At 37.6% G+C, this 23,850-nt stretch overlaps 2 protein-coding genes and 1 non-coding gene across 3 annotated transcripts in view; 2 read left to right on the top strand and 1 right to left on the bottom strand.

Moving 5' to 3' along the window:
* TPR (translocated promoter region, nuclear basket protein) overlaps window positions 1-6,959 on the top strand; it is a 67,282-nt gene extending 60,323 nt beyond the window's left edge. The window contains exons 47-51 of the mRNA XM_033198594.1: window positions 500-595; window positions 725-881; window positions 1,729-1,847; window positions 4,590-4,685; window positions 5,292-6,959. Of these exons, the coding sequence (XP_033054485.1) occupies window positions 500-595; window positions 725-881; window positions 1,729-1,847; window positions 4,590-4,685; window positions 5,292-5,347 (524 nt within the window). The 3' untranslated portion in view covers window positions 5,348-6,959. The remainder of the gene's footprint in view (window positions 1-499; window positions 596-724; window positions 882-1,728; window positions 1,848-4,589; window positions 4,686-5,291) is intronic.
* Window positions 5,050-22,676, bottom strand: PRG4 (proteoglycan 4). Its single transcript, XM_033198595.1, is given in 16 exon segments — window positions 5,050-5,636; window positions 6,422-6,547; window positions 6,950-7,147; window positions 7,715-7,871; window positions 8,140-8,276; window positions 9,418-9,495; window positions 10,152-11,963; window positions 11,966-11,998; window positions 12,001-12,045; window positions 12,048-12,638; window positions 14,030-14,158; window positions 14,694-14,843; window positions 17,238-17,357; window positions 18,745-18,867; window positions 21,998-22,103; window positions 22,657-22,676. Coding segments are annotated over 15 exon segments (3,873 nt in total). The 5' UTR covers window positions 22,074-22,103; window positions 22,657-22,676; the 3' UTR covers window positions 5,050-5,538.
* Window positions 7,388-7,491, top strand: LOC117076968. The gene has a single exon (XR_004434577.1). It is a non-coding gene; the product is annotated as a U6 spliceosomal RNA (small nuclear RNA).
* Window positions 22,677-23,850: the final 1,174 nt, after the last annotated feature.

Genomic DNA, 23,850 nt, shown 5'->3' with positions numbered 1-23,850 from the left:
GAAAGTTTAAAGGATGTCTTTAAATTGTACTTAAAATTTTGAGGCCAGGTACAGTGGCTCACACTTGTAATCCCAGAACTTTGGGAGGCCAAGGCAGAAGGATCACTTGAGGTCAAGAGTTCAGGTGCAGCCTTGACAACATAACGAGACTGACCCCTGTCTCTACAAAAATGAAAAATAATTAGCTGGGCCTATGTTGGTAGCCCTAGCTCCTTGGGAGGCTGAGGTGAGAGGATCTCTTGAGCCCAGGAGTTTCAGGCTACAGTGAGCTATGGTGGTGTCACTGCACTCTAACTTGAGTGACAGAACGAGACCCTGTCTCTAAAATAAAATTAAATAAATAAAAGTTTGAGAGATGGATTTTTGCTTGATGGAATAATTAAATTGTGGTCTTTAGTAAAGTTGTGTATCTCCAATAATTAATATTTTTCTTTCAGATCCCTGGCTTGTTGACAATTTTATGTTTTTTTCAGTCATTAATATTCAGAATTGTCTTTAGGTTTAGGAATGTACGAAACACCCCTGTTCCTAGCTCATGAAGAAGAGTCAGGTGGCCGAAGTGTTCCCACTACTCCACTACAAGTAGCAGCCCCAGGTAGGGATCAAAGGCAGATAATAGGTTCTGTTTTATTGGTAAAATGAAAACCTGTGAAATATATTCTGGCTAAAAATTGGATAAACCACAAAGTTTAAAAGTTCTTTTTCTTGTCTTTTCTTTTTAAAGTGACTGTATTTACTGAGAGCACCACCTCTGATGCTTCGGAACATGCCTCTCAATCTGTTCCAATGGTGACTACATCCACTGGCACTTTATCTACAACAAATGAAACAGCAACAGGTGATGATGGAGATGAAGTATTTGTGGAGGCAGAATCTGAAGGGTAAAAGTTTATTTTGTTGTTTTTGCTTGCTTTAGTCTCAGCAGACTTTTACTTTTGTTTTCCTTTAGGCAAGAAACAATTGGCTAAGCCGTTTTCGTTTTCTTTTTTTTTTTTTTTTTTGAGACGGAGTCTCGCTCTGTCACCCAGGCTGGAGTGCAGTGGCGCAATCTCGGCTCACTGCAGCCTCCACCTCCCAGGTTCAAGCAGTTCTCTGCCTCAGCCTCCCAAGTAGCTGGGATTACAGGCGCCAGCACCACACCTGGCTAATTTTTGTAGTCATTTTATACTGAAGTTTTCAAATGACTTAAACTGGAGCAGATTCATGTTATTCTTGTACTGTCTCCCTCATTTGTGTCTTGAACGGAAGAGAGAAAGATGGATGTAGCCACTGAGCCAGGAATTTTACATACCCATAGCCTATCGCATCTGGGCTAGAGCCCATGGTTTAGCTACTGGCATACTAATTAATAGTATGACTATTGTGAACTTTTTAAGTACTGTGCTTTCCTAAAATGTTGTTTTGAAATTTATCAAAATCTGGACCATATATTTCTTATGAGTGTCAAGAATGTGAACATCCTTGTCAAAAGGAAACATAAGAAGAGGAAAATCATAAAGTAAAATTGAAACATGTCATAGTGAGAAAAGGAATGAGGAAAAACCAACTTGAGCTCTCTTCCCCCCGCTCCTTTGAAAAATATGTGTGGTTACAAGTCAGTCTGTAATTTTTTTGTTTAAGGGAGCTCGGATTACTTACGTGATACAATTGATTTAAAAGAGTGGATATAATTTAGGATAGACTGTAGGATCAGTTTCGTATTTTCTAATTAATTTTTCTTTTTCTTAGTATTAGTTCAGAAGCAGGCCTAGAAATTGATAGCCAGCAGGAGGAAGAGCCAGTTCAAGCATCTGATGAGTCAGATCTCCCCTCCACCAGCCAGGATCCTCCTTCTAGCTCATCTGTAGGTGAGTCCCTGCCCTGGACTGCAATACAGCTTTTATACATCAAACTTGTTTGTGAAAACACTGCTTTATTAGTAACAAATTAATAATCCTTTTTTCCTTTATTTTAAAATGCTTTATTTAAAAGAGAAATTTTATTCTTAAAGGGAACTTGATTTATATTGAAATCATTATTCTAAGAATATTCTGGCATCGATAATAAGAAATATGGACATGGTGGATCCATCCCAAAAGAATAGCTCACTCATGTTTCATCTAGACTAATGATTGTCAACATGTTTTGTAGAGCTCTTGGGTCTTTTAGAGGTGCTTCAGGGGTTGTAGTGGATGGGTATACTGGGAGGGAGGCTAAGGAGTGCTAGGGCACTCCGGGCCTCTTGACTCTGAACCACAACAGCTCCGTTTTTATTTGTTCTACATATTGGGGTTCTACATGAGATTTGATGTGGAGAGTTAAGGGGTAAGAGCTCTGTTGCTTAAAAAAATTGTTTGAAATTTACTGATGTAAATAGTTTCAGAGTTTGGCTTTTCAAATTTTTGAAGTTAATTTTGAAAAAAAGATATGTATTCCTGTAATAGAAGTTATTTTTTAGAATAACAGTTAGCATTTACTGAACACTTAACTGTGTATCATGCAGTATTCTGAGCCCTTTACTTATATTTATTTATTTGATTCTCACAACTCAATGTGGTGATATTCATCCACATTTTATAGATGTGGAAGCTGAGGCACAGAAAGGGTGAATAACCTCTTCAAAGTCAAATAGCTAGTAAGTAATGGACAAGCAACAATTACACTGAAGAAGTCTGGCTCCAGGGACTCCACTCTTAAACAATACAGTGTACTAGCTCATCTATCTCAAATTTTTAGACAGAGAATTACCTTTATTATTAAGGAAATACAGTACTTGGTCATTCAGTCTGATTATTTTAATTTTTAATTGTTTACAGTGGTAATTCTTAAACTCTGCCATGGAACCTTCAGATTTTAGGGCAGACCTGCTTAGTTATTTATTACTTTTTTAAATCACAGAACTTTGCTATCCCAGGATCTCTTCCCCTGCTTCTCAGCTGCTTTGATGTGACACATCAACCTATTGGCTAACATCCCTAATATCTACCGTTTCATATCTGGTAACTTTACATTTCTATATGTTATGCAGTATGGATACTCATAACTAACCTTGCAATCAGGATTTAAAATAATGTATGTAAATTACAGAACCATTTCATACACAGTAAAGCTCAAAAAATTTGTAACTATCATATTCATGATTACTGAGGTTTTGTGCCCCCAGTTATATTTTGATGTCCATAAAAATTGGCTTTCCTCAACACAATTGGCACTTGTTATATCTTATCAGAGCTTGTATGAGAAAATATGGTAGTTGTTCCCTTTAAAGTATAATATGAAATTACGATGTCTTTAAATTTATTTGATAATGTAAAACTGGACTTCCCCCATCTGAGTATTCATTTGGTCAACAAATATTTGACAGTGTAACAGGCAGTTTCATAGGAAGCATCACTAAAAGAAGGTGACATTTAAGTGAAGATCTGAAAGAAGAAAGGGATCAAAGCTGTGCAGTTACTAAATGAAGAGCATACTAGAACAAAGAAAATATTAATAGATGCCAAGTCCATAAGGCAGCAGTGTGTCTGCTTGTGTTCAGGGTCAACAAGGAGGCCACTGTGGCTGAAGCACAGTGAGTGAGAACAGAGACTAGCAGGAGATATGTTAGAGACGGGAGAAGATAGATGGATTAGATCATTGTAATTGCCTTGGCTGTCATGGATACTGGAAGCTACTGGAGGGCTTCACACAGAATAATGACACGACATGATCTCATCAGTTTGGCTGCTGTGTACTGAAGAGATTGAAAATGAATAATGGACAGAAACAAGGAGAAACTTTGGAGGCTACTGCAGTAATTCAGGAAAAGATAGTAATGGCTTAGGTGAGATGGTAGAGTTAGGGTTGTGAGAAGTTGTCAGATTGGGGATATATATTTAAATTTGACCATTCAGGATTTGCTAATGATTGCATTTGGGGTGTCTGAAAAAGAAGAATCAGATATAATTTGTGTTCTATTGTAGGCGGTTTGCTGAGGGACTTGATATTTTGTTTTCTGTTGTATTTATTAGCACCTGGTACTATGTTTGATACATGGGTAGTCAACAAGTAAATATTTATTAATATAAGTGAATAAATGAAAAAAGTCAAGCACTTCTGGGTTTTGTTGTTGTTGTTGTTGTTTTTGAGACAGGGCCTCGGTCTGCCTGGTTTTTTGGGGTTTTTTTTGAGGCAGGATCTCACCTGTCTCCCAGGCTGGAGTACAGTTAGCTTGATCATGGCTCACTGCAGCCTCAACCTCACCCGAGCTCAAGTGATCCTCTAGCCTCAGCCTCCCGAGTAACTGGGACTGTAGGCATGTTCCACCATGCCCAGCTAATTGTTTTATAATTTTGTAGAAACAGGTTCTCGCTGTGTTGCCCAGGCTGGTCTCGAACTCCTGAGCTCGTGATCCTCCCACCTTAGCCTCCCAAAGTGCTGCTTTTTTTGTTGTTTAACCACTTACCCTTTTTTGGTTTGTTAAATTTTCCTCATTGTTTGAAAAAAAGAATTGAAAACAAATGGACAAGTCTGCATCTTATTCATTCATTCTTTTAGTAATTAGTTTGTATCATTATAAATGCTTTCTCATTTTTTCACTTGCTTTTGTTTTATCTTAATGTTTTTTGTAGATACAAGTAGTAGTCAACCAAAGCCTTTCAGACGAGTAAGACTTCAGACAACATTGAGACAAGGTGTCCGTGGTCGTCAGTTTAACAGACAGAGAGGTGAATTTCTGACATAACTGGATTACATGATAGAACGTGGAATAGTAATAAATGGAACAACTTTTCTAATCCTTAAGCCTCCAATTTATTTTTTTTAATGTTCCAAAGTTTTGTTAAATAATTACATGTTGAACAGGTGATATTTACCAATCTGTAAACTTCATGTAGACAGATTTGTATACCTTAGGTATACAATAAATATAATGCTTATATTTTATATTTATTGATTTCTTCCTTAAATCCAAATTAAGATTTGGAAAATATGAAGTGTTATAGTGTTATATTCATTTGTTGTATCTCTACATCTCTACCTATTGCCATTATCTTGTTTTTTTTATACAACGGATAAAGCTTTGTGATTATGTTTTAGCTAGTAAAAGTGTAAAATTTTAATATTTCCATGTTTTCCAATATAACTTTTAGATTGTACTTATGTCACAAAAATATTAATATGCTTGTAATAATTTCCATTGAAGTTGTAGAATACCCAACAGTTTTATATCCATAATGCCTAGATATTTTTTATAATGAAGTGGAGTAAGTGATACACTAGTTTTGAATTCTTAAAAGATATATTCAATTTGATTCTTTTTTTTTTTTTTACAGGTGTGAGCCATGCAATGGGAGGGAGAGGAGGAATAAATAGAGGAAATATTAATTAATTGGTCTGTAAACAATAACAACTGTGAATAAGATTTTCAAATCTGTTTTAGTGTAATGATTGTCAAGTTTAAAAACATTTTTATATATAAACTGGTATACTATGTCAATATTCTTTATTAATAAAATGTTTTTCAGTGTCAAAATGTATTATTCTTTTCTTCATTAGTTGACTCCTCCTTTGCTCATCAGTCTAAGGACAGTTGTACCAGACTTTGGATAAGGTCTGCCCAGAACGAGTAGTAATTGCTCTTGCTGTTCTATTAGGCACATCAATGTTGTAGTATTGATCTAAATGGAAGAGAAAACATTTTTTTAGTTAAAAGAAAACAATGCCCAAACTAAAAAATAACTTATATTGACTATTATGCTCAAAGACAATGTTTATCATTTTAATAGAGATGTTTTTACTAATTAATTTGAACTTTATAACAGAAAGAAAAACAATTGCCTAGACTTTTCAACCTTTCAGCTTTTTTGATGTTTCAGAAGATTGACATTTCTCCATCTTTTTGTAAAATCAAGTTCAACTCTCGTTTATGAAATAAGCATTAAAGAGTAACCAAGTTTGAAAAATAATTTACTTGGGTTTATTCTTTTTAAAAAAATACATGCCAGTGTCATTCATATTATGGAATTACAAGCAAAATAACTTAGATTTCTGGGCATTTCAAAGAAAAGCATCCTGAGTAACACAATTTAATTGATAAAGTTAGTTTCTCGGGCACTTCTTTCTGATCTTATAGACTCTGCAATGATGCAAATCAGTATAACCTTGTGCCAAGTTATCTGTTAAATGCCACAAATGATAGAAGTAAAATAGTATCATCAGTAGCAATTTTACTCTAGTAATTGGATGTTTTATCGTAATCTCATGAAGGTTAGAGCAGAATTGAATTGCAGTGCCATTCATTTTAATTGAAATTAAAGCAAAAGTCTTAACTTTTCCACAGCAATGAGAATAAGTATCGTAGTGTAACTTCACATTCAGTCATCGCAGCCAGCATTTTTACTTTATCTTCATTATTTTCACAAATGATATCACCTCCTTGGGAAACTATTAGTTAATAACTTACCTTTAGAAAAGGCATAGTAATCATAGCCGTCAGGTTTTCTGATGTTGGGCAGTGATATAGCTGAGGTAACCACATTTGGAAGTCCTCTCCACAGTGTACTCACTTTAACTTCATTATGAAGGAAACCTGTAGATGATATGTTTAATAAAAGATACCAGATTAAAAGGCAATGTACTATCTTTTGAAGAGCCAGACAGATCTGAGTTTTAATCTCAGTTTTTGCCCTCTGATGTAGAACTATTGAAGGTTATAGATTGGTATATAAAAATAGTTCTTGGTAAGAAGTACTTGATAAATAGTATTGGTTATAACTGACAAACCTGAACAAACTGCTTTCCTTACCCACAAGGAAAAAGAAAGTATTGGTCTTTGGTTATTCACTAAAGCAAGTGGATGAGTTTTTCATCAGTAAGCTTAAATTATTAGGGCTGTTTGATCAGTATGTATATTTCATAAGCCTTACTGTATAAGAAACTGTATCACATCTACTTATGTTTAAGGATTTTTTTAACAGAATAAAAATGTTACCTTTGTCTTGATAAGCCAGTCTGACGGGTGAATAGTGAATTCTTATGGTGTGTGTTAGAGAAGGTCCTATAGCACGTTCAAAGCGACGTCTCCTAACTTGTGTCGTTTCTCCATACACTGGATAATTTAGAGCAGGCCTTCTTCCAGGGCACTTCTGTACAGGTTCCTGTTTATAAATATACTGCTGAATACTGCCACCTGTTATGTGTTAGAATATCACATGGAAAATGAAAATTTTAATACCCTCAGAAAAGATGGAAAACAACTTTTACAATGTATAGAAAAAAATTTTGTTTCATTTTTCATATAATATGTCGATATTAATGGCTATTAGTCAAGGGTATTGTAAAAATAATTATTAAACCCTGAAATACTTGTTGATTGAATAGATGCAGCCAATTACATGGTTATGTATTTAATTTCAATTGAAAGTGACAAGTGCTCACGTTGGCAGCACATATACTAAAATTGGAATGATACAGAGATTAGCATGGCCCCTGTGCAAGGATGACATGCACATTTGTGAAGCGAAAGTAAATGACATTCTGTCAGTGACCTGAAAACTCAAATGAATTGTGATTTGCCTGTGAAGAAATCTAAATAAAAATTGAGGGCAATAAGAATACTACCCTCCATTTTTATTTTTGTCACTGAAAATATTTGATTCCAGCCATTAAAGATATCTTTTGACAGTAAACTCAATAATAAAATGCTGAGTGTAATTCTTTAAAAGTTTTGTAATCTTGTCAATTATGTAGCACATACCTCTCTTGAAAAAATACACAGATTCAGGCCGGTTCTTGTATTTAGCTATTGAAAGCGCTGCCACTATTTGTCCAGTTAGTCCTCCAAATCCTTTGAAAATTGGTTTGGGATACCCTGCATCTTTTATATCATTGGTAAAACGCCAGTACTGAGAATCCTGATAATTTAAAAGAAAATTATGTTATCAGCTTTGGGGAAAAAAGATTAGGAACTCATTTCTAGATTTAAGTATAGAGAGAACATGTTAACTTAGTTGAATGGTTGAATTTTGACCATTAATGTTATCAAACTGTTGCTTATGATTAAATTTTGATGATAGTTTAAAGTGCTGACACTTATATTGGAGGTTAAGGCGATATACATTGTAATAAACAATGCATTTACAAATTATAATTAAATTTCTCTCACAAAGATAATTGTGTTACCTTAAAGAAGAAAGTTTTTCCTTCACAGTTGCACCTAGTAAAAACAGTATCAATGGGGGAAGGAATACCCCAGACTTCAGTAATTCTGCGAGCTGGAGATGGTGGACTGAATGGACTTAGCATCCAGAAATAATGACCTAAAATTTAAGGAAAGACATCAGCCTACAAGCTGAATACTAAACCTATCACAAAAGAAACCAAAATGGAAAAATATATATATATATATATATAGTTTTCTTATGCATTGTATGACTGGAAGTTTAGTCAGATCCAAAAGGTAGTGTTTGAACATTTCTGAGAGCAGGTATTTCCCAAGTCCAAAATTTAGCATAAACTTTGAGATATTTTAGTTTTCTAGTTTCTCTAGAAAGAACTATTGGTTAGGCCAGGTGCAGTGGCTCACACCTGTAATCCAGCACTTTGGGAGGTCAAGGTGGGTAGATGGCTGGGCCCAGGAGTTTGAGACCAGTGTGGGCACCATGACAAAACCCTGTCTTCACAAAAAAAAAATACAAGAATTAGCCAGGTATGGTGGTGCACACCTGTAGTCCCAGCTACTCAGGTGGCTGAGACGGGAGGATCGCTTGGGCCCAGGAGATTGAGCCTGCATTGAGCCATGATTGTGCTACTCTACTCCAGCCTGGGTGACAGAGGGAGACCCTGTCTCAAAAAAGCCTTTTGGCTTTGTGACTTACAGTTACTCTTTAGTTCTCAATTTCTTTATCTCTTAGAACTAAGGAATTATAATTTAATGACTAACATCTCTTTAGCCTCTACTATACAAAAAGGAATTATTTTCAGATTTAATCTAAATATGTGTTAAGACTGACTAGCAGAGAGTACAGCAGAGAATTAACATGAAATAACTTTTCTTCTGTTACCCTCCGACAGAGAGTGTAACACTTGAACACATCACAATTGAGATGTTATTTTCAAATAAAGCAGCGAATATGCATGCTGGTGTCATTTCATTTGGTATGAAATTAAAATTTTAACAACCGCCCAAAAAAAAAAAATTTGAACTACCTTTTTAATCTTAACAATAGGAAAAAAAAACCTCAGTAATATCAGTTCAGGGTCTTGGTTTTGTTTTGTTACTTTGTCTAGTTTTCTTAATCCAATATTTCCATTATTACTCTCAGATTCTCCTGTGAGGTATGTTTATCAATCAGATTCCCCTCCAGAAAACAACCCAAACTAACACTCTTCCATGGCTTTGGTTCTCATAAATGCCAAAACAGAATGATGAGAAGAAAAATAAATGTGTACATAGCTCACCTCGGAATGCAACTAATGTCCCATTGCGCAAAGTAGTCAGTCCATCTACTGGCCTACCATTGCATATATCGGTCTCATCTAAACAAATTAGCAAAAACAAAACAAATATAGAACAGAATGAGAAAAGTGTGTGTGTTTTTTCAAGTCTTTCCACAGGGTTCTATTTCCTGTTTACCTTTTCTAAGATCTTGAAGAACAGAGTCTGACGTGTTTGCATAGTTATATACTTGATAATTCCATTTTACTTAAAGATGATACTCTTCAAAAGTATTACATGAAATAAATTATTATGAATTGGAATGGGCCAGGTTACCTAGATTTTCATGTAAACTAGACATTTATTGGATGTATGAGCTCAATGTGAAATTTCATCTTTCAGTTCTGATTGCCCTCCCTTTGGGTTGGTTTGGAAAATGATACTACAGATTTTTGCTTTGCATTGTACTTTTAAGAATAGACTCCCAACTAAATTTTTTTGACATTCAATGTACCATCACTGCTGCTCACAGACACACACATGCTAAATTCCAAACCCTAAATTATTACTTTTCTAGAGAATGAATAAGCTTACTATAACGCCTCTGCTTACCTACAGGGAGGCTGTAAAACTTCACAAGTTAATCAGGTCAGGTAATACATCTCACTCAAGTGATACTAAACTAAGGCATTCTGGTTCATATAGATGTAAACTAACATTACCAGCTTTAAAAATGAAAATAACTGATTCTTAATACCGGAAAGCATGGGATTGATGACAATGCCTTGATTGGGTACTCTTAGTGAGTAATCCATGCCGGGAATAACTATAGGTGTGAACACATGGGGCCTGGGAAGCATGTGAGGTGTTTCTCCTTCAGCACCACCTGCATCTTCATTCTTTGGATTTACTTCAACTAGTTTGGAGTTTGGAGTTTGGTTAGGTCTGGTGGTGGTTTGGAGCATGGCTTCTGCTACTCTTGAGGTAGGATTCAATTCTGGCATTGTTGATGTCATCTTTGGGGGAGTTGGTGTCGTCTTTGGTTTTCTCCCTCTAGGTGTTGTTTTTGGCTTTTTGGTAGAAGTGGGCTTTTTGGGTGCTTTGGTTGGCTTTTGAGGTTTAGCAGTTGTCGCTTTAGAATTAGTAGCTCTATCTTTTGGTTTAGCTGTTTCTTCAGGTTTGTTCATGATCTCAGTTGTAGTAATTGTCTTTTTTGTTGTAGTAGTTACTTTGGGTGCAAGAATAGTTGTTTTAAGAGTAGTAATTTTGAATGGTGTGGTATCTTGAGTTGTGGTCGATGTTACTTGTGTGGTTGTAGTTGTTATTTTGGATTCGGTAGTTTTTTCTGTTGTAGTTGCTGTCTCTTTTGTCATCTTAGGTGCAACAGTTGTAGTTTCAGTTGTAGTACGTATGTCTCTTTCTGTTGTCTTGTCTTTCGCTCTTGTAGTCATTTCAGGTTTAGTCACTGCAGGAGTCTTAGTTGTAGGTACAGCAGGTTTCTTGGGACTATTTTCAAGAACCTTTGGTGTGGGTTCTGCAGAAAGCTCAGGAGTTGATTCATCAGGGCTTTTGTGGCTAGTGGGAGGCTCCATGGTGGTAGTTGGAGTAGAGGCCTCTGAAGTGGTTGCAGGAGGTGTCTCAGGAGTAGTTGGAGCAGGCTTCTTGGGGGTAGTGGGTACAGGCTCCTTAGGGGTAGTTGGAGCAGGCTTGTCAGAGGTGGTGGGTGTGGGCTCCTTGGTGGTGGTGGGTGCAAGCTCCTTGAGGGCAGGCCTCTTGGGAGTAGTGGGTGCAGGTTCCTTGAGGGTAGTTGGAGCAGTCCCCTTAGGGGTAGTTGGAGCAGTCTCCTTAGGGGTAGTTGGAGCAGTCCCCTTAGGGGTAGTTGGAGCAGTCCCCTTAGGGGTAGTTGGAGCAGTTTTTGGAGCAGGCTCCTTAGGGGTGGTGGGAGCCGGTGCCTTGGGAGTGGTGGGAGAGGGTTCCTCAGGGGTGGTGGGAGCGGGTTCCACAGGGGTGGTGGGTGCGGGCTCCTCAGGGGTGGTGGGTGCGAGCTCCTCAGGGGTGGTGGGTGTGAGCTCCTCAGGGGTGGTGGGTGTGAGCTCCTTGGGAGTAGTAGGTGCAGGCTTCTTGGTAGTGGTGGGTGTGAGCTCCTTGGGGGTGGTTAGTGCAGGCTCCTTGGGAGTGGTGGGTGCAGGCTTCTTGGTGGTGGTGGGTGCAGGCTCCTTGGGGGTGGTGGGTGCAGGCTCCTTGGGGGTGGTGGGTGCAGGCTCCTTGGGGGTGGTGGGTGAAGGCTCCTTGGGGGTAGTAGGTGCAGGCTTCTTAGTGGTGGTGGGTGCAGGCTCCTTGGGAGTGGTGGGTGCTGGCTCCTTGGGGGTGGTTGGGCCAGGCTCCTTGGGAGTAGTGGGTGCAGGCTTCTTGGTGGTGGTGGGTGCAGGCTCCTTGGGAGTGGTGGGTGCTGGCTCCTTGGGGGTGGTTGGGCCAGGCTCCTTGGGAGTAGTGGGTGCAGGCTTCTTGGTGGTGGTGGGTGCAGGCTCCTTGGGAGTGGTGGGTGCTGGCTCCTTGGGGGTGGTGGGCCAGGCTCCTTGGGAGTAGTGGGTGCAGGCTTCTGGTGGTGGTGGGTGCAGGCTCCTTGGGAGTGGTGGGTGCTGGCTCCTGGGGGTGGTTGGGCCAGGCTCCTTGGGAGTGGTGGGTGCTGGCTCCTTAGTGGTGGTGGGTGAAGGCTCCTTGGGAGTAGTGGATGCAGACTTGGTGGTGGTGGGTGCAGGCTCTTTGGGAGTGGTAGATGCAGGCTCCTTGGGAGTGGTGGGTGTAGGCTCCTTGGGGGTGGTAAGAGCAGGGCCTTTGGTTGTAGTTTCAGCTTTGGGTGTAGGTTTAGATGTAGGTGCTAAATCTTTAGCTGATGTTTTATCTACACTTTGTGTTTCTTTAGCTGAAGTAGTCTCTTTTCCATCAGTTGAGGTCTGTTTATTTGTTGTAGTAGTTTCTTTAGTTTCAACTGTTGTCTTTTTATTTGCTGTCAAAGATGTCTGTTTAGATGTATCAGAATTAGATGGAAGACTGGGTCTGGGATTTATTGGTTTTGTTGTTGTGATCTTGGGAGATGTGGTGACTTTATTGTGTTGGGTGGTAGACGTGGCAGGAGTTGTGGTGACCTTGAAGTCACCATTGTCCAATCCACTTCCAGCTTCATCTACAACTGGTGCTTTGGGAGTAGATTTCTTTTTAGTTCTGTTCTTCTTGTTATCTTTTCCTGGAGAAAAAAATATATACATCTTGTTATTTTAGAATTTTTTTTCTTTAATAGTGACATAAATATCCCATTTTTATCATTGACTAGTTGTGTGTTTCTAAGCAAATTGCTAACCTCTACTATGTCCTTTAATTTGTTGTAAAATGGTAAATACTCAACCTAGCTTATTGGGCTGTTTTAGGGAATGAATAAGATGAGGGATGAGAAAGCACAAATTCAACTCTATACAATTAATACATGGAAGTCAGTGGCAACTTTGAAATTACCAACATGAAAAATAACACTAATTCATCTGTTTATATTAATGGTCTTTACTCCCCACTTTTCTAGTCTTATTCTTCAGTGCCCAGTGTCCCTTCCTTCCTCCTGGAAACCTAGTACTACCATCTTGCTGCACCAATTATCTCAGAGGCCTCTACAGCTACCTCTGAGCAATCGGCCCCAGTCACCCCCACAGTCCTTGCTTGAGGCTTGTTCCCACATATAGGGCTATTAGCCACTCCTTTTCTTCTGTGCAGCTAACCTTGCAAGTCCCAGGGGACATAAGTAGGCAATTAGGGTGCCATGGCAGCAAAAAGACAGTATTTATCAAGGCTTTCCCATAGCAGCTACCCCACAGGTGAACTACAAAGCCCAAGGGTGGCTTTGTGCATGATTTTCTGGGTGACTAAAAGATTAAATATCTGGCTATTTATCTAGAGAGAATGCTTCAGAGGGAATCACAGCCACTTAGAGTTCTTTAAAACTCCCTTATCCAAAAATTCAGTATTTCCTGGAGAAAGAGAATATATTTTAGAACCGGAACTTCAGGAAATAATAAACAGCAAAGGAAATCTCTTTTCAGGCAATAATAGCCTTCTCTGTAGCACAGTCTCTACTAGAGAAAAATCATCCAGATATATAAGTTACTAGGAAAATAAAGAGGATTTGTAAAATATGGATAACATTTTTTCCATAGAGATTTGTAAGAATTTAATGAATTAATACTTGTAAAACACTTAGAACGATAGTATATAAATGTTTGTTAAAATAAAGCTGGGGAAGGGAAAATGAAAATGCAAGGAAGATGAAGGGGAAGAAGCAAAATGATATCAAGTAAATAAGAGTGACAATAGAACGCCATAAATAATCATCTCTGGTGCCATCCTGTGGTTCCACAGTCACTGCTACAGCATCTTCTTATCTTTTGCTTTTAGAGTGGCTTCTGAGCTGCTTGGCACTAATTTCCTGTAGGAAGTATTCATTTGGTACTTTCTAAGATAATAGTTTTAAAGTTATATTCCCCCACCCCATATTGAGATGTCTTCATTCTACCAACACGCACTACTTTTAAATATAATCATTGTTAATATGGCATTGATATAGTCTTTGATCTTTATCAATGCTCAAACCTTTGAGTTTCTTCTGTAATTCTCTATTAGCAGCTGAATTTTTGGAAGACTTGATTTTCCGAATTGTTGAAGAAGAAGAGGAAGAGGAGGAGGAGGAGGAGGACTCTTGATTTTCAGAAACAGAATGTTCTATAAATCAAATAGAAAGTTTGATCACACCAACTGTGATTTAAAACAAAAAAGAACTGCCAGTCTAAATACAGCAAGAAGTGCTATTTACTAATCTACAAGTATCTGGATTTTGCTTTTATTAGTAATATGACCAACTGCCTTTCAACTGTCAGTTAAAAGCAAGGCACCTGGGCTTATCACAGATACTAGCAGTATTACTAGTATCTCTCAACTTTCCCATATCCTCCAAAACACAGAATCAAATTATTCTGCAAAGAAAATCATGGGATGGTTTTTGTTTTTTACAGTAAGATTTGTCCCTTCTGATTTGTTTTAACCCAGGCTCATGCTGGGTTTGGTAAATACAGAAAGACCTGAGAGTTTATACTTTGTCTTAAACTTTACTTAAAAGCAAAGTCTAAAACCTTCTAGTGTAATGAGCCTCATGATTCCTAAGATTACCCTGTTCTCAGAGAATGGGCTTAGATAAGCAGTCACCTACAAGTTATTTCATCTAAAAAAGCTCCTTTGATTATATCTGTCATCTTCCTACCTTCTGTTATTTCCTCTGATTCTACAACTTTCTTAGTCTTCTTCTTGTTTGGTGGTTTGGGTGAACGTTTGGTTGTTGATTTGATGGTTTGAGATGCTCCTGAAGGTGGAAGTGCTTTCTTTGAAGATGGTGGTGATGTGGGATTATGCACTGAGGCCAAGCAAGACAAGTCAGTTAACATTTTGTTTATGTTCATCAGCAGCTCTAACTGTGAAAAGCACGGATGCATCTAGCTTCAAGAGTAGATGCTGGTGACAGTCAGTGCAGGCAGGCTCCAGCCTAACACGAATGACTCCATTTAATTCTAAGGATGCATTGCTATAAAATATTGGTTCTCAGATTGTTGTAAGTTATGACAGGGAGCAAAGTCTCAGGAATCAGAAGACCTGAATTCCAGTCCTAGACCTACGAGCCTCTACCATTGTGACCTTAGGCAAATAATTCTCTTGAACTTCATCTTCTTGTCTGCAAACTAAGATGTTTATTCAAGATGATTTCTAAAAGTCTTTGCCTTCAGAATTTCTTTTCTGTTTTAGTATTCATTTTTTGTTTTAATATTCATTTAAATTAAATGATGCCAATGTGCCTTTTGTTCTTTTTTTAATTACAAAAGTTCCACATGAATATTCTTGTGAAAAGTTCACACCTTCACATTATGCTTTTCCTCAAATGTGCTGCCCTTCCCAAAGGTACAACTGTTAATGGTTTGGAGTGTATCTTTTTAACCTTTTAGTCCCCTTCCCTCTTTTGCTTCTCAGTCTAGAAGAGAAAACACAGAACTTTTTACTTTTTTTTTTAATCATTAGGAACAAGAGGGACTAATGAAGGATATGAAAACAGAAAGCACTGGGGACTCTCTGGGTACAGAAGAGTTGTGATAAATCGTGCTGCTCCCAGCAACATCGCCCCAAAACCCTATTGCTATAGTCTCCATGAACTGGCCACTGCCCCTCTCATTTCTCCTGCCACCCAACAAAAATGTCAAGTATCTCAATTTGAGAAACAGATCTGCCATGTACTAGCTCATGCTCTTGGCCAGAACGGTTAACCTCTTGAACTCTGTTTTCTCTCTCCCATTCAGAGGCACTTGGATGGCTGGGATTCCTTCAATTCTTGAAATGTTATGATTTTTAGATATATAGACACCTGTAAGTGGTATCTATACTGAAACAACTAGGTGGTGAATCTCAAGATAGTTTGGTTATTATACTTAAAAAATAAAGTATTGAGATTCTGAGTGGTTTTATTATTTTAAGTTGGGACCCTGACTATCTTATGAATTCTGTAAAGAAAGTTGGCCAGCATTGCCTTCATCTTTTTTCCACTGAGTTCTACCTAAACTTTAGGTAAGCTGACCAAACATTTCTTAGCATAAAGTATTATCTTTATCAAAATGTTCTCTCAATGTCTCATCACTTTCCAACCATCTTCCCTCCCTACACATCCTCTGCCCAAAGCAAATTCTTAGCTTTCTTGTCTCACAGCCAAAACAATTAGGGTAATAAGTAAATATGTGTCACTCATCATGGGACCTGCTAAAAGCTGCAGGAAGGGTGAGCTCTGAGTTTTTTATTACAAGGGTGTTGTCTTCATTATTTTTGGAATGTTTTCCCATGAAAACATTGAACAGCTAAGAAACATCTCTCAACTCTGCTGATTAACGGTTTTCCACTCCGTTTCTTCACTGTTCTAAAGAAGCAGGAGGTGCAGGCTTGTTTAAATAAAATGATAAGATTGATTATGCAAGCAAAGCTTGTCTTCACCTCCACAAATATTCTTGTTTTAACAAAGTAGAATTTAAGAACAACCATTTGGTAAAGGAAAGTAATCCAGTATTTAAGTATGTTTTTAAAATCTTTTTCTATAAAATCTGGAGCCTTTTGTTGTATTCTAGAGTAGTCCTTCAAGACCTATAAATAGAGAAGATGATTTTAAGATGGGAATATCGCTTGTTATTGACTTTACCATGCACATGTATTGGAACAGAGACTGCTGAGGAGACTGCAGAAATGGGAAGGAACATGACAGTTAACAACGTGTTAGGTAGATTTGTCTGTAAATTTAATGGCTTAAACTAATTCATAAATTTACTTGTTTAGGGAAGCTGAAAGTGTTGCTTGTGTCCTTAAATATATACTCAAACACTGAGGCCAAAAGCACAGATAGCTCAAAGGATAGTTGACTATGTGAAGTCAGCAAGGGTGAGACAAGAAATCATCAAATGAGTTGATTACTGTTGATTTAACCTGAAATTGAACCACATCCGAAGAAAAAAAAGACATGTGCATTCAGCCTCATCCTCTGTTTTTCCCCTCTAGCAACATCTTGTGCTCCTGAAGCCTGGCTGAGCCTGCGGGTGCTGCTGTTGCAAGGCGCTTTTCTTCTTTAATTCATCTCCACAACACAAAATTGTTATGAAATAGCTTATATGTTAGTAGAATCAAGGCATGAGATAGACTGCGCGTTAGACATTAGCAGTGATGCTAAGATTGGTGCACAGATCTGCCTGTACTGAGAAGCATTGGTTGGTACTGTAATGCTTACCTTCTGCACAGAAACTCTCATAATCAGGACAGCACTTGTCATACTTCTTACATTGGGCGTCGCAGTCACACTCCCTCCCTCTCTCGAAGGACTCAAAGCAGCGGCCTTTACAGGAAAGCTCTACCCAGAGCAAAACAAGAAGTTACAGATTATTAATTGCGAAGCCAGGCCCGTGTATTTGACAGCCATTTCCCACCTTAGACTCGACTAGGTCTCCAAAAGTTCATTTCTAAGTCTTTTATTTAAAATTTGAAGTACATCATCCAGGAAAAATTAGATGGTATCCCAGATGGAGACAGCCCAAGCCAAAAAAGAAATATGGTGACTGAGGGCAACTCTTCTTGCCCTTCAAGACTCCAAGAGACGTCGTGATGCTGCCCAAGTTATTTACATGTATGAACAATGAAAAATCGGGAAATGTCTAAATAGTGAGGTACACTTAATATGAAATCTCTTCATCCTTCTCCTCTTCACACACTGCTCTGTAATAGATTCACAGTAATTGAATGTACAGATCTCAGCAATATATTCCATATAAATATATATGTATATATATATTCCTATAAATGGGCCACTTTTGAGGCTTAAAAATCATTTGTAATGCAGAGAGACCCTTATTATGACAAACTGGGAAATGTGTATAGTTGAAAGCTTTCAGCCTAATCTTATAGTGTGGACTATGTTAGGGAGGACTACTCATTTAAAACATGAAAATTTAAAAAGCCTTGGTTAGCGGTACCAGGACTTACCAAGGCCTATTTAAAATAATTACCTATCCAATACATAAATTGTACAATGTATCCCTCACCTTCACATTCAAATTCTAAAGCAAATATACCTTTCAAATAATTTTAATTATAATTTTCTTAAATTGAATAGGAACTGTTTCTGTGTTAATAACAAAATGGTCCAAAATATATTCAAGTGAAACACTACTCACAATTTAAAATTCAGACCTTCAAGTTTAACTGAAATTCATCATTAAACACTAGCACTTTATCTTTAAAGTGCCTTTTCCAGGTAATTTAGAAATGTATTAACATCAAAAAGTCAAATAGTAGACAAGATTATTCCATGCTCATGTATTCTTTTGATGAAACTATTGAAAGACCTCATCACTAGTCGAGGACATCTCTGATTGTAAATAATTACTCCTTACTATATACTTAATGACTACTGACTCACTGTATCTTCTCTATTTAAAATAAGACATTTTACTTGGAACTAGTCAATAACCTTGTGCAAGTGACAGATTTCCAGGCTCCCCTTACCTTCCCCAGTAATCACAAGCTTTGACACCATCCTTAGGTACAATGCGCTGCAACATTTATGCAAGTGAAGGAAAAGGAAGTGATAAGCAAAGGAAGTGATACAGTGGGAAAACAGCACTGCAAGCGGGTGCAAGGGGAGGCTCAGTCTCACGGACAGCACTGCACGAGGGTGCAAGGGGGGACTCACAGACTCACAGAGCTGCTTGACAGAGGAGACACTCGCTCTCAGGACTTACCCACAGTGCAGACTCTCTTGAAATCAGGGCAGCACTCCATGTAGTGTTGACAGTTATAATCACAGTTGCAGGTGGCATCTCTAGAATACCCTTCCCCACATCTCCCTGCACAGCTTGATAAATCTAAAATTATACAATACTGGCGTAAATATGGCCAAACCACTTTATAGAAAGGGAGCGATCTAATGAGGGGGACGAAGCCGCTTGGTGAGAGAGAATTTTATTGACCGAGAAGGTGTTGGAATGATGTTAGCAATAGGCCCAGCTGATATTTGGCTGATGTCTTAGGTGATCTCAGTTATGTCACTTTATTCTTCACTAGATTGAGATAAAAAATACACTTTTGAAAAGCAGGCAAAGTAATGGCTTTGCCTAAAGAGGGTGATATTTCTAAGGAAGAGGTGGCAGCTACAGCTACTACCGATGCTGTGGCTATGATGATTAGCAGTTGACATTTATTGAGCTTCTCTATGCCAGGTACTGAGTCATACATTATCTCTAATGCTTATGAAAATATTTCCAGGATTTAATAGCCCTTTTTTAGAGATAAGAAAGCTGAAACACAGAAATTTTGACAAGTTGTTCATTATCACACGGCTAGTTAATAGTTCCAGTATATCTGCATCATAGGTTAATTAATACCTTCCAATTATTTGTAGTGAACTCTTTTACTCTTATAATTGTCCTAATTTAGATAATACATTTTATGGTCACCTTAAGTAAACAATCCATCCAGAATTTGAACTCTGATATATCTTATTTTAAGCCTGAGATTTTTCCACCCATCGCATCGCCTCCCATTCCTGAGGATAAGCTTAAAGCAAGCTGGTTGCACCAGCACAAACTTTACTGAGCTTTTTCTTTCTTAATTGGTGGGGATAACTGGATTTTTTAAATGTCAGGGAAGCCAGATGCTTACAACCACTGCTAAAGTGAGAACCCTTAAAATAACTGGGCATAACTATAAAGGTCATGAACAGAGATTCTCCAGGCAACAAATAAGCAAACAATAACAAAAGCATACTCATTCTCAAATATTTTTAAAAAGTCATTTGGAAAACACCACCTTAAAACCCTCCCTGAGAAATGACTGCAGGAATGTGACAATGGAATCCATCTCTGGAACAGAAATTGGCAGGTGCAATGTCCTAAATCCACAGAGGAATGTTGAAACACACTGAAAACAAATCTTAATAGAGTCCAGGAATGTCAAGGTCTGAATATGCAAATAAAACAGTAAATTATAGGACAACTTTCAGAACATTTTGCATACATGAATGCATAACACATACAAAAATGTATATATAGTGTATGTATATAAATACATATATTATATATAAAGAAAAAAGAGAATGAGATGAGGTTGAGAAAGCAAGAGAAGCAGACAAGACAGTATCAAGAGATTTTTTTTATGGTTGGCAGATTTCTGAAATAAGAAATCATCTATAATCCCAGCACTTTGGGAGGCAGAGGCAGGCGGATCACCTGAGGTCAAGTGAGATCAGCCTGGCCAACATGGTGAAAACCCATCTTTACTAAAAATACAAAAATTAGCCAGGCATGGTGGCAGGGGCCTGTAATCCCAGCTACTCAGGAGATTGAGATAGGAGAATCGCTTGAACCTGGTAGGTGGAGGTTGCAGTCAGCCAAGATCATGCCACTGCACTCTAGCCTGGGAGACAAAGCAAGACCCTGTTTCAAAAAAAAAAAAAAAAAATTGGAAATCATCCTTACAGGAAAAGCTTGTTTTCATAGACTACGTGTCTGTCCTACTTTTATTGCTATTAATTGTAACCACTGATTTTATTTATTTATTTATTTATTTATTTATTTTTGAGACAGAGTCTCACTCTGTTGCCCAGGCTGGAGTGCAGTGGAGCAAGCTCGGCTCACTGCAATCTGCACCTCCTGAACTCAAGAGATCCTCCTGCCTCAGCTTCCGAGTAGCTGGGATTACAGGCACACGCTACCACACCTGGCTAATTTTTTGTATTTTGTATAGAGACAAGATTTTGTCATGTTGCCCAGGCTGCTTTTGAGCTCCTGACCTCAGGTGATCTGTCTGCCTAGGCCTCCCAAGGTGCTGGGATTACAGGTGTAAGCCACCGCACCCAGCCCCGTTAATTTTAATTTCATTTATTTAATGAAAATTAAAATTAAAGTAGCACTGTTTTAGTGAACAACCAATTGTATTACAGAGGAAAAGGCAGTTTAGAAAGTGCCCCCAGTGTTGTGAACCTTGTCCTATTGTTATGAGAAAGCCGAAGGGTCTGGAGATACTGGAGTAGTCATCATTCTCATTGAATATGCACATTTGCTTTCATGTGTTTTCCCATCTTTTCGTATCTGAACAATTCTGCAACTTATGCCTACACAGACAGTTAACACTCTTGTTCAGGATTCATAAGAATCTTCGTATTTTACTGGAAACGTTTACTTTAGAAATGTAATTTCATCATAACTGTCATGAATCTTGATTTTTATTCTCTCAGCTTTTGCTTATCAAAGGGGAACAGAAGGAAAAGAAAAGGAAAATCCAAAGCTAGGCGTTGTTACTATTAATCCACCTAGATGGCATGATAGCATCTTCTACTAATGTGATTACACTGAGTGTACTTTAACATTCTCTAAAAATGAGTAACAAGAACTGTTCATCCAGGACCTACTTTGGGAGGACTGTGAAAAGTTTAATATTATAATACAAAATGACAGTCACATCTGTATTTGTCCATACCTGGATGAATAGTTCTTATAAGAAAAAGAGAACAGTTTCAGGACTAATAAAATGCCATTTGAAACACTGCAGTTTATTATAACGTGGTATCTATGCCTAAATGATGCCAAAATAAGTTATCAATAATTTATTTGATTTGAAAGACCAAATTGTTCAACATACAGGCAAAAGTTATGTTATCTAAATTTTGTTCTTTTTAGTTATTTTTATGATACTATATAGCTCCAGCATAAATTTATGATGAACTGTCTGCACTTTTTAAACTTTTGGGAGAACCATAGAAATAACAAGTACCAAAATTATTATTTACACAAGCTCAAAACTCTTGAAAGGAGAAAAAGATGAGAATTCCAAAGCACTTATAAACAGGCTACATGTTGTATATTATTTTAAGGTTGTACGATATATTAAACTCAAGTAAATATAAATTTTTAGAAATACATTTCTGTTGTTATAAAAATCAAGACTGAATGATTAGCAATAGTTGTTAAATAAAAGTATGTTCAATGGTTAAGCTACCTTGAGATGAAACTTGCTGAATCACGAAAACAGACAGCAGCAACAACAGGTAAATGGGAAGTGTTTTCCACGCCATGGTTGTTTTCAGGTACCGTAGGTACCCTTGCTGAAAATAAAATAAAAGTATCAGAAAACTGCTCTTTCATCTCACCACTAACTTAGGCTTGCATTATACACGTTTCAGTAATTTTAAAAATGTAACTTAATAATAAAACCATCCTATTCTTGAAACAAGACTTTAAATCGGCTTTAATTCTATAGAAAATATTTGACCATTAGACTTAATTTTATGCAGAACAAATCAAGTCACCCTCAGCCATGTTATTGACAGTTTTAATACTTAAGAAATCTCTAACATAGAATAGACTTATCTTAAAACTCTAGTCAAAGTATAGCATGTACTTAGCAGTGCCAGGTTAAAATTTTATCTTAAGGAAAATAATAACCTGTGTCATTGAAATGTAATTTAATAAGCATCATGGACTTACTGTTCCAACTTTTCCTTAACTCTCAATATAAATTCAGAGACTTCCAACAGGTGTATTGCATAAATATAATCCTTTTCAAAAATTTCCAACTACTATCCTTATACATTTTTTTCAAACACCTCTAATGAAAACACATTTAATTCCATGAAGCAAGTTAACTTTGACACTTACCCGTAAAGGATAGATGAGTTTATCCCATGTCCTGGAAGTCTTATATATCAGTGCAAATATAGTGGGATGAACCAATTAGTCCAAAGGTTAGACAAAATCAACAGTGACAACCTATGAAATCAAACTTTCCTCATTTATTGGAAGAGGGCCCAGACGACTAGACTTAGGCAACATCTGGAAAACACTTCCATTAAGCAAAATGACTACTACAAAATAAATTTAGATTTATTGGCCAGAGCACATTTCTAATTTATAAGTGAAGTGAACAAATTGTCCTGAGATGGTAAATAGCTCTGGCAGGCTTTGACTAGTATACTGAAGCAACAACTTTAAAATATTCACATACTGGTATCATTTCTTTCTTTCTTCCGTTTTCCAGTTAAATCTAGCAAAGGTGCCTTGAAATTTACCTAATGTTAGCTTGTGGCATACATTTTATATACTTATACCATTATATCAAATGTACATTTCTTGAGTAGTTTCATTTTCTCTGAGCACAGAAAACATGCTCTCAGTTACCTACAGGTGGATTATTGACACTGGATTTTCTAGCTTCCTTTATCATCTTAAAAACCTGCTTAAAAACTGTATTGATATTTTCCTTAGATCCTTCCATTAAGATAAGCATGCTTGGAAAAGGTCTTTTAAATTACTAATTTTGCTTCCTTTCCACAATGAAAATGTGAACCATCACCAATGCACAGCTAAGTCAGCTCAGTCCAAGGCTTTACCCCATTTTCATACAAAATGTATCATCGGTGTAAAATCTTACCCACCAACATAAGGCCTCGCTCATGTCCTAGCACCTCCCTGAAACCTTTCCAGATCAAATTCAAATCACATCTAGAATTATAGTCAACAACTGTACTACATTTTACTGAAAGTATCTGTTCATCTGTCTCATACCCCCAACAGACTATGATTTCGCTAAGGACAACCAACACATATATCTTAGTCTATTGCCCACAAACACTCCAGTTGTTTCGCCAAGTTTATATGTTTAAAACATGGTCAGGCCGGGTGCAGTGGCTCACTCCTGCAGTCCTAGCACTTTGGGAGGTGGAGGTGGGTGGATCACCTGAGGTCAGGAGTTCGAGACCAGCCTGGCCAATGAGGTGAAATGCCCTCTCTACTAAAAATACAAAAAATTAGCCGGGTGTGGTGGCAGGCACCTGTAATCCCAGCTACTCGGGA

The sequence above is a fragment of the Trachypithecus francoisi genome, unplaced genomic scaffold (genome assembly GCF_009764315.1).
Source record: "Trachypithecus francoisi isolate TF-2019V2 unplaced genomic scaffold, Tfra_2.0 Lachesis_group5, whole genome shotgun sequence".
Lineage (NCBI taxonomy): Eukaryota > Metazoa > Chordata > Mammalia > Primates > Cercopithecidae > Trachypithecus > Trachypithecus francoisi.
This window is presented reverse-complemented; position numbering and strand designations above follow the sequence as displayed.